General features: G+C 41.0%; 1 protein-coding gene across 3 annotated transcripts in view; it reads right to left on the bottom strand.

The window, feature by feature from the left end:
- Positions 1-13,370: 13,370 nt before the first annotated feature.
- The window catches only part of DAPL1 (death associated protein like 1), a 111,596-nt gene continuing 105,723 nt past the window's right edge, over positions 13,371-19,243 (bottom strand). For all 3 annotated transcript variants that reach the window (XM_086354607.1, XM_086354616.1, XM_086354623.1), the window contains one exon: positions 13,371-13,648. In XM_086354607.1, coding sequence (XP_086210733.1) covers positions 13,532-13,648 — 117 coding nt within the window. In that variant the 3' untranslated portion in view covers positions 13,371-13,531. The remainder of the gene's footprint in view (positions 13,649-19,243) is intronic.

Raw genomic sequence — 19,243 nt, 5'->3', positions numbered from 1 at the left:
CTGAGAATCACAGAAATGCTTGTTATTATCACTTGATACAAATGAGTTGGGGTCAACAGCCCACCTCAGCACCCACTGGCCATCCTCAGACCTCCCTGAGGATTGCTGGGACTTGGACAGTCCACCCCAAAATCTTCAGTTACAGGGCCATTTCAGCCCTCACCATGGTGACCCCTTGGCTTGCGGGTCAGCCCTCTCAGCTCATCTTCTCCATCTCCTCTGAGGCCTCTGGGAAATTCTTGTACCATTAGGCCTCCTGAGGGTCAGACAGGCTAACGCAGTCCATCTTACTGCCTAGATCCATCCTACTGAGGTTGCTACTCAAATACAGCTGCCCAGTGTGGGCAAAGGGCTTGGAAGAGGCCACCTCTTTTCAGGGGTTCAGGAGGGAAATGGGTCATAATTGCCCCCCTACCAAGGCCAGAACTCTCTGGGGATTTATTAGTCATCTCCTGTCTAATAATCCTCCTCTTGTCTCCTATTGCTCCTGCCAACCCAGAAGTCAAGATCTTTCCTTGAAGGAAAACTGCTCCTACATCTTCTAGAATTCCTTCTTCTATGGATCCTGAGAGACCCAGGCTCTTGTTCTCAATTTTTAAGAGGAAGTTTTTAGAAGATTGAAAGCCTTTTCTCATTCTCAGGAACGGGGCTCTTGGCAATAAAAGCTTGAATCTACTGTTTGTTATATTTTTTTAAAAAGGTCTGTTTTGAGCATCACAACTGAGCAATGATTTTTTTTATATTGTTCTGAATTGCATCTCACCTCTCCCTGAAACAAGCTGAGTTAAAAGATGCTGAGCTATAAAAAATATAGAAACAAAAAATACATAACACACATGAACACCCCCTGCCAAGGGCTGTCAGGTTTCATTTGGTCTGGACAGCATTTGAAGTAACATGTAACTAGTTGCCAGTGTTTTCAATTGGATGAGTTCACCTAAAAAGTTGTATTTCTGCCTTCTCTTGGGGTCTTGGTGGACCTGGGCTGTGACAGTCACCAGGACCCATTTTGGATGATCCTGCCCACCTCGGTTTGTTGAAGCCCTTTCCTGGTGCGCCTCCCACATTTACCCCATGACCCAGCCGCTAAGGACATTTATAACCACCATCCTCAACAATACTTTTCATTTACTCTCAGTGTCCTTCCTCAGCAAGCCCCTTAAAAGTTATTCCAGATCTTAGCACTTCCTTTAACTCCTTCCCCTCCCCAACATTCATTCCCTGCTGCTGCTGCTGATGCTAAATCTCTTCAGTCGTGTCCAACTCTGTGCGACCCCACAGACCGCAGCCCACCAGGCCCCACCGTCCCTGGGATTCTCCAGGCAAGAACATTGGAGTGGGTTGCCATTTCCTTCTCCAATGCAGGAAAGTGAAAAGTGAAAGTGAAGTCGCTCAGTCGTGTCCAACTCTTAGCGACCCTATGGACTGCAGCCCACCAGGCTTCTCCGTCCATGGGATTTTCCAGACAAGAGTACTGGAGTGGGGATTCATTCCCTAGATGACCCATTTTACTGACAAAACTGAGACCAAAATTATTGACTCTTCTATTGTCCAGTCTACAAAATTTCCTATAACTGTCCAGATCTTGCTTCCACTCTCAGAGAATGAACAGTCCTCCTTTTAGACAAAGCAACCTCTTCAGTTGCTGCTGCTGCTGCTGCTAAGTCACTTCAGTCGTGTCCGACTCTGTGTGACCCCATAGACGGCAGCCCACCAGGCTCCACCGTCCCTGGGATTCTCCAGGCAAGAACACTGGAGTGGGTTGCCATTTCCTTCTCCAATGCAGGAAAGTGAAAAGTGAAAGTGAAGTCGCTCAGTTGTGTCCGACTCTCAGTGACCCCATGGACTGCAGCCTTCCAGGCTCCTCCGTCCATGGGATTTTCCAGGCAAGAGTACTGGAGTGGGGTGCCATTGCCTTCTCCGACCTCTTCAGTTATGCTATTTCAAAAACATAATTTTTTTTATAATTATAGAAATGATATACTCTCATAACCATTCAGGCAGAGTTGAAAATAACAGTAATCCCCTCCACAAACCCACAATGATACTACTCCTCAAAAGTAAGTACTGTTAAATTACTGTTAAATATTTGGAAGAAATCCTGATTTGCACACATACACACAGACAGACATACACATCCTCATATATACCTAAACATATACATATACACAAAATTTTATTATATTTTTCCAAAACTATGATTGTTTATTTTTGTGTCATTTGCATTTTTCTACTTAACAATGCTTATGAATGCATTTATGTGTCAGTGCGTGTAAATCTGCTTCTAATGGCTGTATAGCATTCTGCTATTTGAGTATGCCATGTTTATTCAAACTTTTCCCAAAATTCCAAAAGTAGTGTATGCCTACTAAAAATAATCCAAATTATACTGAAGTGTAAAAAATGAAAGATTCTTCCCTTTCTCTACTTCCCCTGTCCCATTCTCCAAGAGCTAACTATTAGTAACAACTTGCTGGGAACCTTTATGAATTTTTAAAAGTTAGGTTTACTGGAGCATAATTCACATACAGTAAAATTCACCTTTTGTAGTATACAAATGCATATGGTTGTGGAACCATCACTGTAGTTGAGATATGGCATATTTTCATTATTACTCACACACACAAAAAACCCCTCATGCCCCTCTATAATGACCTTCTCAACACCCACCATGGCAACCATTGACCTATTTTCTGTTCCTATGGTTTTGCTTTTTCCAGAGGGTCATATAAATAGAATAGACAGTGTGCAGTCTTTCGAATGTGGCTTCATTCATTTAGCATAATGCATCTGCAATTCATCTGTATTGATGTATTATCAAGTCCTTATTTTGTCAAGTACATGGAAATGTTTTTGTTTCCAAAAGTGAGATCATGCTATACCTGGAATTTAGCTATCTTTTTTGCTTGTTTACTTATTATAAACCTACTTCTGTATCATTTATTACATCTAGATCTAATTCTTTCTTCTGAATCGCTGCCCAGTATTCCTTATGGAGTGTATTTAACTGCTCTTCATGTATTAGACATTCAGGTCATGTCCAGATTTTCACAATTTTGGCAAATAACAAAGTATGAACCAATAAAACACATACTTGTTCAAAATTTCATGTGCATATGTAGAGTATTTCTATAAGATAGATTTTTAGAAGTGAAATTGTTAAGAGTCAGGTATATGAAGCATTTTAATAAATACTACCAAACTTCTCTATAAAAACTATAAAACTTGTATATATTTAAATTCCATTCACCCTGTTTGAGAATGTCTTTTTCTTCATAAACTTACCAATAACAGATATCAATATTTCTAATTTTTGTTGATCTTATAAACAAAATGTTGGTATCTCATTGTATATCTCTCATCTCTAATGACATTGATTACTAAAAATATATATTTATAAGCTATTTGATTTTTTTCTTCTCTGAAATGCTAGTTTACAGCTTCTGGTCATTTTCCTGTTAGGTTGTCATTTTAAAATGCAGTTGAAAGAATTCTTTAAATACTAGGTAGACTAGAAATGTTTTCTTTCAAGTCTTTATGTGTTTATGGGGTCTATAGGAACTGTATGTTTTATTATCAATTCTGTAATACCTTCCTTTATGATGTTTATAAATCATATCATACACAGGGAAACCTTTATACTCGGATTTTAAAGCTATTCTCAACTTCAGAGGTTAACTAATCCTTTGCTGATAGACAAGACAGCTGCTTCCAGTTTTTCCTGTTAGAAGCAATGTTGCCCTGAACACTCTTGTACACCTTCTGCCTTTTAAGAGTCTTGTACATTTTCCCCTCTTATGTGAGTATTTTCACAAGATTTTTTTTTGTAAGATAAATCCCTAGAAGCTGGATCAAAGGATAAAGTGAAATGAAGTCGCTCAGTCATGTCCGACTCTTTGCGACCCCGTGGACTGTAGCCTGCCAGGCTCGTCTGTCCATGGGATTCTCCAGGCAAGAATACTGGAGTGGGTTGCCAGTTCCTTCTTCAGGGGATCTTCCCAACCCAGGGATCGAACCCGGGTCTCCTGCATTGCAGGCAGATGCTTTATCCTCTGAGCCACCATAGGCCTATTTCCAATTTTGTTTATCTGTGCTCCTGGAGTTCATATTCATTACCCTATTTTGAGACTTCATTCTATCAGGGATTCCCTCTCCTGCACAAACATTTAGCCTCTCCCATCCTTGGGCTCTTTCTGTTCGGCCCAGAAGCATGCTCTAGACTCACATCTTTTAAGAAACAAAGCAAAATAAAATAGCTTCCATTGAGTCTGCATTGCTTTCTAGTCGCTACTAGTTTTTTCTTTTCTTTCTGGACAACTTGTCAAAAGGGAGTCCACTCTTCCTCATTGCCCATTACTGCTATCCTCTGCCGTGGGTTTTCTATCCCTGTACTCCATGGATGGAGAAGATCCCCAGGAACCTCCAGAGGGTTTACCCAGTTTCACCTGCAGCTCTTACCCACTCCCTATCTCCTGACACCAGCTCTTTCCTGTTCTCCCCTTCCTGGCCAGACTCTCTTCTCCATCTTCTTTGGGTTCCTTCTTCCAGTGCTCACTCCCTTAACGTTTTTGACTTTGATCTAATGCTCTTCTCTCCACACACATCCATCCTGCTGACTGTACGTACTCTCGTGAACTTCATGCCAACAACACCTATAGTAGGCTAAATAATGGCCTCCAAAATATCCAGGTTCTAACTTTTAGAACCTGTGACTGCTACCTTTTTTGGCAAAAGGGATCTTATGATGCAAAGATTATCCTGGGTCATCTGTGTGGGCCCAATGTCCTTATAAAAGGAAGCAGGGGGAGAGAGAAGAAAGCAATGTGATCACAGAAACAAGATGCTACAGTGGTGGCTTTGAAGATGAAGGAAGGGCCACCAGCCAAGAAATGTCAGTGGCCCCGGCAGGTAAAGGCAAGGAAAAGATTCTCCCCTAGAGCCTCCAGGAGGGACCTCCCTGCTGACATCTTGGCTTTAGCTCAGTGAGACTGATATTAGACCTCTAACTGCTAAAACTAGAAGAGACTATATTTTTATTAAGTCACTGCTGCTGCTGCTGCTAAGTCGCTTCAGTCGTGTCTGACTCTGTGTGACCCCATAGATGGCAGCCCACCAGGCTCCCCTGTCCCTGGGATTCTCCAGGCAAGAACACTGGAGTGGGTTGCCATTTCCTTCTCCAATGCAGGAAAGTGAAAAGTGAAAGTGAAGTTGCTCAGTTGTGTCCGACTCTTAGCGACCCCATGGACTGCAGCCCACCAGGCTCCCCAAGTTTTGTGATAATACAATGCTCAAATCTATATGTCTACTATCAGAACTCTCCTCTGACCACCAGTCATAGCCATCCGCCTCCTATCTTCAATTTAGCATGACCCAAACAGAATTCATCACTACCTCCCTCCACCTTCTGTGTTTCCCTGATTCATTTAATGGAACCACCATTCCTTGAATCACACAGATCAGAACCCATGGGTCTTTCTGGCCTCCTCCCACCCACAACCAATAACCATAAGACCCTGCATAATTTGCTGTCCAAATCTTTTTCAAGTACGCCTCCTCTTCTCTATCCCTATATCTCTCTGCCTGTGGATTGATCCCCTCCTCCAAACCACCCTCCACACCAAAGCCAAGAGGAAGATGAACCTTCTACAAGGCGAACGTGCCAGAGCTCCTTCTTTTAACAATCGCCCAGAGTCAAGTCTCGGCTCCTTGACAGACGATATAAGAATCTCCCAATTTCCAGCCACATTTTCTGTTATTCCCTGCCTTGAACTCTAGTGACACTGAGCTGTTTGCCATTTCCCCACCTGTACTAGGTACTCATGTGTCTTCATGGTCACAATCCAGCAGCTTGGTCTTTCTGCGAAGGCTGCCTGTTAGCTAACTATAATAGCTGTGGCCGGAGGGTCAGGCTTCTAATTAACATGCATCTAGGGGCTGACTATAATCCTTTCCAGAGGCCATAGGGAAAGGGAAAGTGAAGTTGCTCAGTCGTGTCGGACTCTTTGAGACCCCATGGACTGTACCCTACCAGGCTTCTCCATCCATGGGATTTTCCAGGAAAGAATACTGGAGTGGGTTGCCATTTCCTTTTCCAGAGAGGACATAGAGGCAGGTGCTATCTTTGCATTCTCCCTCTGGCATGCTCCAGAGTGCCAGTGTCCCCTCAAGAGAGCTTTGCATGCATCTGGCACTCTGATTTTTATGTCTGGTGCCCCCAGTTTTGTGCATGTTTCCCAGGGAATGCTGCTTTGATATCTAGCTCTGGTGACAGGGGGAGAAGGGGGCTTGCATTCCTGGGTCCTGCGGGCAATTGGAGTGATGACTCTTGGCAGGCTACCACCCCCAGAATACTGCACAGATAGCAGACTGGGGCACCCACCACCATCCTTCTGTGAACGAGGTCTTTTGCTTGTCCTGGAGCTCTGGGCTGAGGAGCCGGCTTTGTATTGGGCATGCATCTAGTAGCCTACAGAGCTGCTCTCAAAGTATGTGGACTGTAGATGTTATCTTGGCCTTTTTCCAGCTTGCTAGTATCTCCCAAAGAAGAATTTATATGCTTGTCTGGAACCCTTAAATTTGTAGCTGCTGCCCAGAGGATATCTCCAGATTGCCTGGTTGTGGTGGCCTGAAGGGCTTATGCTTGTGGTCTTACAGGAGTATATATTTTTGCATAATTTTAAAAGCTGCTCGCTGAAGGTCTGGCTTTCAATCAGTCCAAATGTAGGTACAAAGAGCCTCCCTACCTTTAACACTGAAGTCTTGGTACATCCTCAATTACTGGGAGTTATTGAATATAGCTGCTTTAATAGTCACAAAAGTCTAAGAGACAACTATGATAAAGTAGGGCAGGACTGAATGACAAAGTTCATCTCCTACAGGAGGCCACTCCTTCAAGACTGCAAGTGGTGTTTTGTTTTTGTTTTTTATCTACTGCATAGAAAGCAACAGAGAGTCAAGCGAAATGAAGAAACAGAAGACTATCTTCCAAATGAAAGAACAAGATATGACTTCAGAAAAAACCTCAATGAATCAGATTTCATTTACCCTGATAGGGTTCAAGGTAGCAGTCATTAAATTAGTCACTGAACTGGGGAGAAGAATAAATGAACACAGTGATAGAACAAAGACATTGAAAGTATAAGAAAGTACCAGTAGAAGTCACAGAGAAGACAATAATAGAACTGAAAAATACACTCAGTTCAGTTCAGTCAGTCAGTCATGTCTGACTCTTTGCGACCCCATTGACCACAGCACGCCAGGCCTCCTTGTCCATCATCAACTCCCAGAGTTTACCCAAACCCATGTCCATTGAGTCGGTGATGCCATCCAACTATCTCATCCTCTGTCGTCCCCTTCTTCTCCCACCTTCAATCTTTCCCAGCATCAGGGTCTTTTCAAACAAGTCAGCTCTTCGCATCAGGTGGCCAAAGTATTGGAGTTTCAGCTTCAACACCAGTCCTTCCCATGAACACTCAGGACTGATCTTCTTTAGGATGGACTGGTTGGATCTCCTTGCAGTCAGTCCAAGGGACTCTCAAGAGTCTTCTCCAACACCACAGATCAAAAGCATCAATTCTTCAGCGCTCAGCTTTCTTTATGCTCCAACTCTCACATCCACACATGACTACTGGAAAAACCATAGCCTTGACTAGATGGACCTTTGTTGGCAAAGTAATATCTTTGCTTTTGATATGCTGTCTAGGTTGGTCATAACTTTCCTACACTAGAGGGGTTCAAAAGCAGATAAAGTGAAGAATAAAGAATCAGTGAACTTGAAGACAAGAGATGGGACTCATCTAATCAGAGTAGCAAAAAGAAAAAAGAATTTAAAAATTGAAGATAGCTTAGAGAACATATGAGACAATATCAACTGAGCTAACACTTGCATTATAAGACACCCTGAAGAAGAAAGAAAGGGGCATAAATTTTATTTGTAGAAATAATGGCTGAAAATTTTTTTTTACTTTGTTGAGCATTGAACAAATGTTGTATGCAATAGAAAATTTCCTACAAAAGTCCCCTAATCTGTCCTTAAAAAGATAGTGGTGTCTAGTTCCCAACATCTGCCCTCTTTCATTTTTAAATGATCACTAGCTCCTCGTTTCACTCTATAGGTCACTTCACCTTCCTCATAAGTGTCTGCCATGGAAAAGTGCAGTTGACTGGATTTTTAAAAGCCTGGAAGAACTAAGCAGCATGTCCACCAGACCCAGGAGTGCATACTTGCTTTGAAATTCGGCTCCCTTAGAATCACTTGACCCATGATGTCCACTGTCAGATGGCTTATTTCTTCATCAGTCCACAGTCGAGCTCATCACTCAATCTTTCCTTGCACTTGATGTCTTTGGTTAAACCCTTCCATTATCTCTAGGCTCCCTCTTTTGGTGCCTTTTTCTGCCCATTTTAATCTTGCAGCAGTTCTCTCTTCTTTAGCTTTTGGAGGGAGTGTTTCTGCTCTTCTGTGACCCTTTTGTGCTCTCATCATCTCCATTCTGTTTCATCTGTTCTTTGATTTCACTATTTCTTCCCCAGTGTCTTCACCTTGGTTTTATCTGTCTGTGCTCTCCCTTTTGTGACAATACCTATTTTATTCTTAAAAGCCTTTGGCTATATTTCTGTGGAGAGAACTCTTTTTATGTCATTAAAAAAAAAATGTTTCATTTTTCTGAAATCTTTAAGGGGGAGCATGACTTTGGTTCTTCGCTTCTCTACCCAATTCCCTATGTTTTAAGAAATTAATTTCAATCTCTACCAATGCATGAATAGAAATGATAAAACGTTTCGCTTTAAATGTTATGACCTGTAGCACTTTTGCTTGTGAGACTCTCAAAGTACTGCATTCAAATGGCTAGCTAGCACAGACAGCTAAATAAATATCCCTCTCTCCAATCTAGCGAATTTTAAACTTGAATAATTGATAGACTTTTTTTTTAAAAAAAAAAAGGAAAAAAAATCTGGACACACAGTATTGACCAAAATTATTTTATTTATGATAAATTGCTGTTTTAATACAGATGTGGTTCTGGCTAATATGGGCAGTTTCCTGACTCTAGAAAGCCTTAGCAGACTCAGTTCTCTCACATTCTTTTCAAACTACTCTGAAACTTCTGTTCACAAAGAACATTTATGTGGTCAGCCCTCCTTTCTTCTTTTTTCACAGCTTTTGGATAATTATAGTAGCGGTATGGTTGACCCCAATGAGACCAGGGTTGAAAAGACTAGCACAAACTTGAGCCTGAGGTTTTGTTCCATACCTGCTGATAAACTGTGCATACAGGTCATCCAGATAGGCTTTTGCAATTATTCAGATTGATTTGGAAAGCTCTAATAGAAAACATTCACATTTTTGTATCTACATCTTCCAGGCTGATAACAAATACTTCACTGAAGGGGTCAGCGTTTGTTTATCCCTGGCCACAGCTCCTTTCCTAAGATGCACTTGACTTCTCCCCCAGACTCATGCCTTTTGCTGGACACAGGAGAGGCATCCTGTGCACATTTTCCTTTTTCTGCGTGCACTCTTCCTTTTGAGGGTTCAGATATAAAAATTGCATCTTTCCTCTCAACCTGTTCGCTTCCATGATCTTTCCAAACTTTTAAACAAAAATCTGGAAATCTGAACTTGGGTGGCTCTTTTCCCATTGAGGAATTTGATTAGTCCCAAAGCAGTCCTTTCATACATAGATTTCTCTCTTCAAATTCAGCTCTATTTCTTAAGCCCAAGTTACGTTCATATCCTCGGTATCTTTCTGGAGATTTCTAAGCTTCATCTCCAGTCTGCGTTCTTATGGGATAATGGAGACAGCTCTATATTTGATATTAAAAGATTCCCAGAGAAACTTCACCAATTAACAAGCTATAAAGCCTTGGGAGAATCTCTTAACTTCTGTGAGGTTTAATTCTCTCATCTGTAAAATGGAATGACAGCTATCATCTCTCACGATTGTTGTGAAGATGTCATGAAATACTGTATGCAAATCATTTAGATGAAGTTTTGCTTATCTTAACATGTGTGTGTGTGTATTTTCTTTTAGTCTTCTGATATTTCCTCTGAAATTTTTCCTCTATTTCCTTTGGCTCTTCATTTTTCTTGGCTCAGGTTCTCTGTCACTGCTTTCTCTAATTAACTATTGATTGATCATTCATGCATTCTATCCTATTTGGATGAAAATGTTGAGATCCTGAAGAATTGGCACCAGCCTTGCTGGAGGCAGGGAGACTATGTTGGGGTAAGGTGACTCCCTAAGGACATGGAGTCAAGACGCTATACTCTCCTTGGACTTGAGTTCCATCTAAAGAAAGCCTATTGTACAGGAGGAACTTAATAATTGTTGAATAAATCATTTTCATGTTCTACTACCATTAATTTGCCCTTCTTTATTCCTACCTCAACCGACTTTTTTTTTTTCCCTCTGAGTGACCTCAGAATTATTTTAAGTGTTCTCTTTATCCTTTTCCTCAACAGGAGGTATTTACCACACCTCTTGTTTGCCCTGACAAGGGCATGTTTACCTTTTTCTTTCTTTCCACTTGAAAGTCATCTTCATTTTCTACTTCCTCTCCAGAAGTCCACTTCTGTTTTCCCAGATTCCACAGTAGTCATTTCTGTGGCTGTTACTGCCTCTGTTCTTCGTGTGTGTGTGTGTGTGTGTGTGTGGTTTTGTTTTGGTTTCTGGCTTTTGTGGCTAGTCTAACAATCCCAGTCTCCCTTTTATGGTGAAGCATTCTTGGATGGTTTGCATAAATACTCCTTTTGCTCCACAATATTTGTAAAATTCAGTTGAGAGTGGGGGAGAGTATGTGGACACACAGGAGCACTTATCTCTTGGAGATAACATACTGAAGTATTTCTAGATAAGATTATTTAAGGTTTGGAATTTGCTCTAAAATAATCCAGAAAAAAAGAAGGGAGAGGAAGAAGTGGTAGTGGGGGTAGAGGGGGTTGCTCGCTATTATAAATCAAACAAAATTGGCTGCATGGTTGAAGCTCTGCAATTGGTACCTGAGGGTTCAATATATTATTCACTCAACTTTTTTATATACTTGAGAATTTCCATAATAAAAAGCTCAAAATATTAAAGATCTGCATGGGAGTCACTAATCTCCACAGTTAACGTATTTCTTCTCCTTTTGTTTTTTTTTTTTACTATACATGACTTTATCACCAGTACATCCCTCATCACTCACTGAGCCATTTCTAGACTTTCCACATTGGTTAGTTGGCTCGCCAATTTCCCTTTGGCCTAAGAGCTTCTAGTGGGCAAGGGCTAGTGTCTTAATCCCCTTGATTGTGCCCAGCATAGATCCTGTTGAACTGGGATGAAATGAGCTAAATTATCCATCAGTAAACCCTGGGTCTGCACTGGCTGATGGCCCCTCCCCTGCTGTGGTGGCTTTTACTGGGCCTTAGACTGTATCTTAGGGGCCTCTAACCACAGGGGGCCACAGCCCATTGGTGCAGGCTTTGTTCCTCAGGAGGGAGAGGGAACAGCCCCTGCGGCTTTCCATCACAACTTTCTCTTACCAGCCTAGTTCCTCTTCAAGACATTTTCAGCCATTCCAAGACATTCTCTAAGATCATTCTGGTTTCTTTTCAGATCTGGAGTTCACATCAAACTTCTTACTTCCTGTGATTCTGTGATGGCCATGGTGGGCCTCGGTTAATGTGGGGTCCTCACTGCCTAGTGTCCCTTTGAGCAGCCTCTCTTCCCCTGCAATCCACCTTCTGTATAGGGACAGAGAGAATGGCACCGTCTTCCCTTTGCACTTCCTTTGGGTGGTTGGCCTTCAGATCGCACTCAGGAAAGCCAAATGTGCAGTGCTGCCTTCCTTGCTTCCCACGTATCTTATCAATCTCCCCAGGTTCCTCCCTGCTGTCATCTAGCCCAAATCTTCAGCTTTTTCTTGAATTTCCTATCCAAGGTTCAGTTTATACCAGCTCTCATAGTTCTCTCCAATTACTATAGTTCTGGGAGCTTCTTGAACAATCATCCTGGTACCACATCGCTCTCAATAATCTTTAAATGGCTTATTATAAATCCAAGTATCCATTTTTTCTTCTTCCCAGGATGCCACTGCAGGGCTTAAACTGAGGAGTCAGATGTTCTTATGCTCATATGATCAGGATCAGAAAAGTTGAGTGGCTTGCTTGAGGCTTACGACCTAGTAAGGGTCAGAAGTAGAACCCCAGTCTCCTAATTGAAGTCCACCACCACACCAAGCACTCACCATCTGGTTTATACCTTGCTACTGTCCCTGGGGAAGTGGTGCTGACTTTGAACATCTGAGCATCTATTTGAATTGCAACACTCATCTTTCTGACCATACTCCCAGAGGACCAGGTACTGAGCTAAGCCAATGTGGGGTGGTTATTACTGTTGTGTTGATTCATGCTGGCGCTGACCAGAAGCTTGATATTGCCTCAAACAGATCTCCTAATTCTGAAGAAGAACCAAACAATGAAGGGGAGCCGTGGGGTGTGTCGTCATGACTTCTGGGCCTTCGCCAGGTGCCTTTGGATTTCCAGAAATCAGAGACAGTCTTGGCATCAAGTCATACTCCAAGTGTTGTCAACCTATAAAGTGATGGAGTAAAGTACTGACCCCTTCCCTGGGTAAAGAGAAATACTGAATGCTGGATAGCATCATTAATTAGAGGTACAGAATGGTGAACTATGCGTGGCAGCCAACCTCTGTGGGGGAAAATGTGGTTGTCCCCTACTGTCACCTAGGGATGTCTTTGGCTATTCATTTGTGAGTATATAAAGTGTGTGTTGGAAGGCAAGAGAGCTAGAGTAGTTTTAACTACAGCAACACTTTCCCTCTCAGCTTCGCCTCCAGTGAAAACCAACTTCTGTACCCCAACCACAATGCCCTGAGCATCAGGAGCCCCCAGTTCCAGAGCATGAACTTTGCAGAGGCCCTGAGCAAATGTGCCACTAAAAGTAGAATTCTATTAATACCTTCTAAACCTCATTGCTTTGTAGAAGAGAACATGTCTGAAATAAATCTAATATTTTCGTTTTCTCTCAACAAAACGTCAAGACGAACTACACATTTATGTGGGAAATTAGAAAAGACGTTTCACCTTAAGTGAAAACTTGAGCATCTTAAGACAAATGTATCAAAAAGAATCACTGCTCAGGTTTGCACAGAATGTTCTCCTTGCAAAGGTCAGTGGACTGCTCTCTAACCTTTGCCCTCAAGGAGAACTTGCTGTGGGTGGAACCACTCAGGGTCAGCATCAAGAAGAAAAGAGCTTATCCACAGGGGTGGAGTGGAATAGTCCTTCTATCTTCTCCATTTATTAAACAAAATTACGCATGCAGTAAACATCAGTAGGATGCTAACTAGGTCCAAGGATGCATTGGATTTGCAAATTTGAATGTTTTATTATCTGAAGTCAAAAAAGAAGATATAAAAGCTGTTTTATTTACCAAGCAAGTACACTAGGCCTATGCAAAGTGTGGTCCTTTTTGCTAAGCTCTCAGACATTCGAGGCAGTTGGCTAGACGGCTGTTTTATGTCCCAGCTTAACATTTTCGAGGCTGCTGAATAATGTAGATCCTTTTCAGTGGAGTGACCTTCTCCAGAGCAGGTCTGGGTTTTTGATGTGCCATGTGCGCTACTGCTGGAAATTTATGGCTGAGCTAGAGGTGAGAAGGAAAGAAAAAAAAATAAGCATATTGGATCTTTTGGGTCGTAAAGTGTTAACGTAGTAGAAAGCAAAACAGCTGGGCAGAGGAATTTCACAGTTCTGTTTAGCTCTTTGATATAACCTCTTTTCCATACCACCTCTAGCTCTGTACCCATGAGTATATGTGTTAACCTGGGTTTTCCCTCACTAGTATGTTTTTAATTTTTTTAACTATAAAATATTTTATCTGTAATATATAAATAATATATATATGTGCATCTATCTATGTTTTGAAGTGATATTTTTAAAGATAGAAATGGTTAACCGTATCTTCTTCATCAGTTCTCCAATATTGATCATTATTCTGGCACCACTATGCACCATATGAAATACAATATGCTAAGAAGGCTACGGGCACATTGGAGAGGGCCTGGGGTGGGGAGAAGGAACCCCTCAGATGTCAAAAGATCAGAAATAAAGAGCCTCTGAAGGAAGTTAGGAAAACTTAGGGTTATTATTTTTTAGATTGAAGCATGTGAAATTTCTATTTTTGTAGGTAAAAAAATGGCCAAATACTGGCTGTTTTGTATGGTCCAACCTACCATCATTGTAAAGAGAAGGCTGAGGAGTGACTTATTAGCTCACTAGTCACCTCATGCGAAGAGTTGACTCATTGGAAAAGACTCTGATGCTGGGAGGGATTGGGGGCAGGAGGAGAAGGGAACAACAGAGGATGAGATGGCTGGATGGCATCACTGATTCGATGGACGTGAGTCTGAGTGAACTCCAGGAGTTGGTGATGGACAGGGAGGCCTGGCGTGCTGCGATTCATGGGGTCGCAAAGAGTCGGACACGACTGAGCGACTGAACTGAACTGAACTGAGTCATCCCTCCAGAAGACATTTGTGAGGAAATGAGCCTAAACTAACACAGACTGAGACTTCGACAATAAGAGGAAGTTCCTATGGGACAAAGAGACCTTATGGAGTTTACATCAAGGGCAGCATGAGATCATAAAGGATGCCCAATGCCGGGACAATTTCAAACACACTTTTCCTAGGAGGAGAATTTAGACTCAGTGGCCTGTTGGGCCCATTCCACTTGTTGGTTTTCCAGCCCACTGACTCAATATAAAGGAACCTAAGGACACCTTCCTCAGCCAGCAAGGAAGGGATGTCTCAGCTGACTAGGAATTTAATTTATTTCTATTGAACTTAGATGCCCTTGCCTTGACACTCAAGTCAAATAAAAGGGGAGATAAACTGTTCATGACCCCAAACATCACACTGTTTATGGCTTGTTTGGGCTCTTCTAAGCCAGGGAAACATAAGTGCCTCACATGTCTTCTTAAATATCCCTGGGCACACAGCACTCCCTTTCATACTCCGGAAAGCTCTTTCTTCTTGGTCTTAAAAAATTAAACACACTGGAAGAATATACACTGAAGTGTTAACACTGTTTATCTCTGAGGGATACAATTATGGGCAATTCCTAGTCTTTTTCTTTACTTTGCCTTTGTTTTGCTCAAAGTGTTTTTTTTTACAATGAGAAGCTACAAGTTATTTAATAATTAAACCCAAGGATGGTCTATGCTGACATTCTAGTAGAAAGGAAGAAACATAATTGAGGTATTGGTTATAAATATTGCTTTAGAACTTAAAAAAGAGCTGGTAATTTTGGAGGGTCAGATTAATTAACATTGGGCCTCATGACATACATGTTATAGTGTGGTAACAGCAGAATGTCTTGTTTTGTTTTTAAGGTTAAAACCAAAAGGAAACTTAAGAAGTCACTGACTTCAGTAGTTTTCTTTCAGATTAGGTGTCTTTAGTGTCAACTAAAACAGATGGATTATTTCAGGTTAGCTCTAAATCACATTCAAGAGATTATAGGTAGGAAGATGTAGTACTTAAAGTCAAACATAATGTAAAGGAGGGTGAGAAAGGAAATGAACGAGTAGCTCTGATAGAACAGAAGTCTGGGCAATTAGCCAAGGTGAGATGGAGCAAGATGACAAGTTGAGACAGAAGAGAGACAGCCACAGTGTGACTGTTGTTCTTACGGTGTCAAGACGGATGATGGGTGGAGGTGCAAAAGGAAAGGGGAGAGGAGAACAGTGGTAATGACACGCCTATTGCTTAATTTGGCACTAACTCATTATTTGATCATTTCCAGGGTTATCTCCATAGTTCAGGGGCTACATTTCTTTTGTAATTTAAAAAATTGTGATAAAATACATATAACATAAAATTTACCATTTCATCCATTTTAAGTACAGCATTAAGTACACTTACATTGTTACGTAACTAAAACTGAGCATGACCCTATGGGACTTTCCCAGGATAGGCTTTCCCCCATATCCTCTGCTTTACCTACTCTCTGAAGTACCTAGATAATAGTATTTGATGCACATTTCCTGAGGTATTTTACAGATGTGAAAACGCCTCCACCAAATGGAAGACTTGATGTTAACTACTTGATGACCACAAGTACATAACCCCAGGCTTCCTGGAGTTTAAGGACAGATAATGTTAACCCTGTGACGTCACCTTGCTACCTCACCATCAGCTGACCAGAGAACTGTGCAGAGCTGATCAATACCTTGAGATTCCACCCCCAAACCTGGCTTTTAAAAATGCTTTGCCAAAACCTTTGGGGAGCTCAGGGCTTTTTTAGGGCGTGAGTCACTTGTGTCCTTGCATGATCCTGCAATAATCTCTGCTCTAAACTCTGATGTTTTGGTGTGTTTGGATTCACTGTGTGTCAGGTACACGAACTTGTGCTAACATGGACATCACTACCATCCATTTCCAGAACTTATCCATCATACCAAACTGAAATTTCGTACCCATTAAAGAATAATTCCTCATTATTTCCTCCTCCAGCCTCTGGCCACCATCATTCTACCTTCTATCTCCGTGAATTTGACCACCCCAAGTATCTCATGTATGTGGAACCATGCAATATCCCTGAGATGGGAAGATCCCCTGGAAGAAGGCATGGCAACTCACTCCAGTATTCTTGCCTGGAGAATCCCACAGACAGAGGAGCCTGGTGGGCTACAGTCCATGGGGTCTCAAAGAGCCGGATACGACTGAAGTGACTTAGCATGCAATACTTGTTCTTTTGTGTCTGGTTTATTTCATTTAGCGTAATGCCTTCAAGGTTTATCCATGTTGTAGTATGTGTCAGAATTTCTTTCCTTTTAAAGGTTGAATAATATTCCATTGTATGTCTATAGACCACATTTTGTTTATACATTTATAGGTTGATGGACACTTGGGTGCCTTCCACCTTTTGGCTATTGTGAATAATGTTGCTATGAATACTGTTGCACAAATTTCTCTTCAAATCTCTACTTCCAGTTCTTTCGGGTATATATTGAGAAGTGAAATTCTTAGATCACATGGTAATTCTATATTTAATTTTTTGAGATACTATCCTATTGTTTTCCATAGTGGCTCTACCATTTTTTATTCCCACTGGTTAGGGGTTACCTTTTAACTAAGGCATTTAACTGAGGTTCTAAGAGCTCTGCTGAATGGCTTCTCCACAGAGGAATGACAGAGGTCAGAATGAAAGGGAGACTGCCCCTGGGGGCTGTTAGCCATCTGTGAACTGACCTGGTAAATTTTAGAGGGGAAAAAAATCAACAGGACTGAGAATATAGTGGAAATAATTCTGCCAAGGATAATAACCTTAGAGGAACCACTCATGATTATTAAATTACAACTGTACAAGTTTGGGAGGGTCAGGGCTTTATAGCAATGCATGAAAATACAAGAGAGCTGAGTTCTTTTTCTCAAATACTTCACCCCCTCGATCAGGGGCACTCTAAAGTAGAAAAACTTAAAAAAATAATAAATAAATAAAATAAAGTAGAAAGACTTGCAGGTTGTTAGTAGAGAGCCTATAAAGGGTCTACCTTCAGAACTGATGAAATGGTAAGTAATCAACCCTTAAATGCCCTAATTTGTTGTAAATTTTATATCAATGGAGATAGGAACATTTTTGTATTCAAGTCTTAATCAAAAATAAGTAGGAATAGCTTTCCAACCTACAAACAGCTGAGCTTTAGTCTGGCATCTTAACTTTGGGGTTGTTTTGGATTTTTCATTATTAGTCTTTGTAAAATGATAGAATATGTAGAATGAAAGGTGTTTGTCTGACTCATCCCAAAACAATGAATTTCACCTTTTTCTCAAGCGCACATGGAACCTTCTCCAGGATAGATCACATCCTGGGCCATAAATCTAGCCTTGGTAAATTCAAAAAAATAGAAATCATTCCAAGCATCTTTTCTGACCACAATGCAGTAAGATTAGATCTCAATTACAGGAGAAAAACTATTAAAAATTCCAACATATGGAGGCTGAACAACACGCTGCTGAATAACCAACAAATCACAGAAGAAATCAAAAAAGAAATCAAAATTTGCATAGAAACGAATGAAAATGAAAACACAACAACCCAAAACCTGTGGGACACAGTAAAAGCAGTCCTAAGGGGAAAGTTCATAGCAATACAGGCACACCTCAAGAAACAAGAAAAAAGTCAAATAAATAACCTAACTCTACACCTAAAGCAACTAGAAAAGGAAGAAATGAAGAACCCCAGGGCTAGTAGAAGGAAAGAAATCTTAAAAATTAGAGCAGAAATAAATGCAAAAGAAACAAAAGAGACCATAGCAAAAATCAACAAAGCCAAAAGCTGGTTCTTTGAAAGGATAAATAAAATTGACAAACCATTAGCCAGACTCATCAAGAAACAAAGGGAGAAAAATCAAATCAATAAAATTAGAAACGAAAATGAAGAGATCACAACAGACAACACAGAAATACAAAGGATCATAAGAGACTACTATCAGCAATTATATGCCAATAAAATGGACAACGAGGAAGAAATGGACAAATTCTTAGAAAAGTACAACTTTCCAAAACTGGACCAGGAAGAAATACAAAACCTTAACAGACCCATCACAAGCACGGAAATTGAAACTGTAATCAAAAATCTTCCAGCAAACAAAAGCCCAGGTCCAGACGGCTTCACAGCTGAATTCTACCAAAAATTTAGAGAAGAGCTAACACCTATCCTGCTCAAACTCTTCCAGAAAATTGCAGAGGAAGGTAAACTTCCAAACTCATTCTATGAGGCCACGATCACCCTAATACCAAAACCTGACAAAGATGCCACAAAAAAAGAAAACTACAGGCCAATATCACTGATGAACATAGATGCAAAAATCCTAAACAAAATTCTAGCAATCAGAATCCAACAACACATTAAAAAGATCATACACCATGACCAAGTGGGCTTTATCCCAGGGATGCAAGGATTCTTCAATATCCGCAAATCAATCAATGTAATACACCACATTAACAAATTGAAAAATAAAAACCATATGATTATCTCAATAGATGCAGAGAAAGCCTTTGACAAAATTCAACACCCATTTATGATAAAAACTCTCCAGAAAGCAGGAATAGAAGGAACATACCTCAACATAATAAAAGCTATATATGACAAACCCACAGCAAACATTATCCTCAATGGTGAAAAATTGAAAGCATTTCCTCTAAAGTCAGGAACAAGACAAGGGTGCCCACTT

Source organism: Bos grunniens, chromosome 2 (assembly GCF_055505025.1).
Source record: "Bos grunniens cultivar Pamir isolate PY7600 chromosome 2, Bosgru_T2T1.0, whole genome shotgun sequence".
NCBI lineage: Eukaryota > Metazoa > Chordata > Mammalia > Artiodactyla > Bovidae > Bos > Bos grunniens.
The sequence above is the reverse complement of the archived record's forward strand: the minus strand, read 5'-3'. Positions and strand labels throughout refer to the sequence as shown.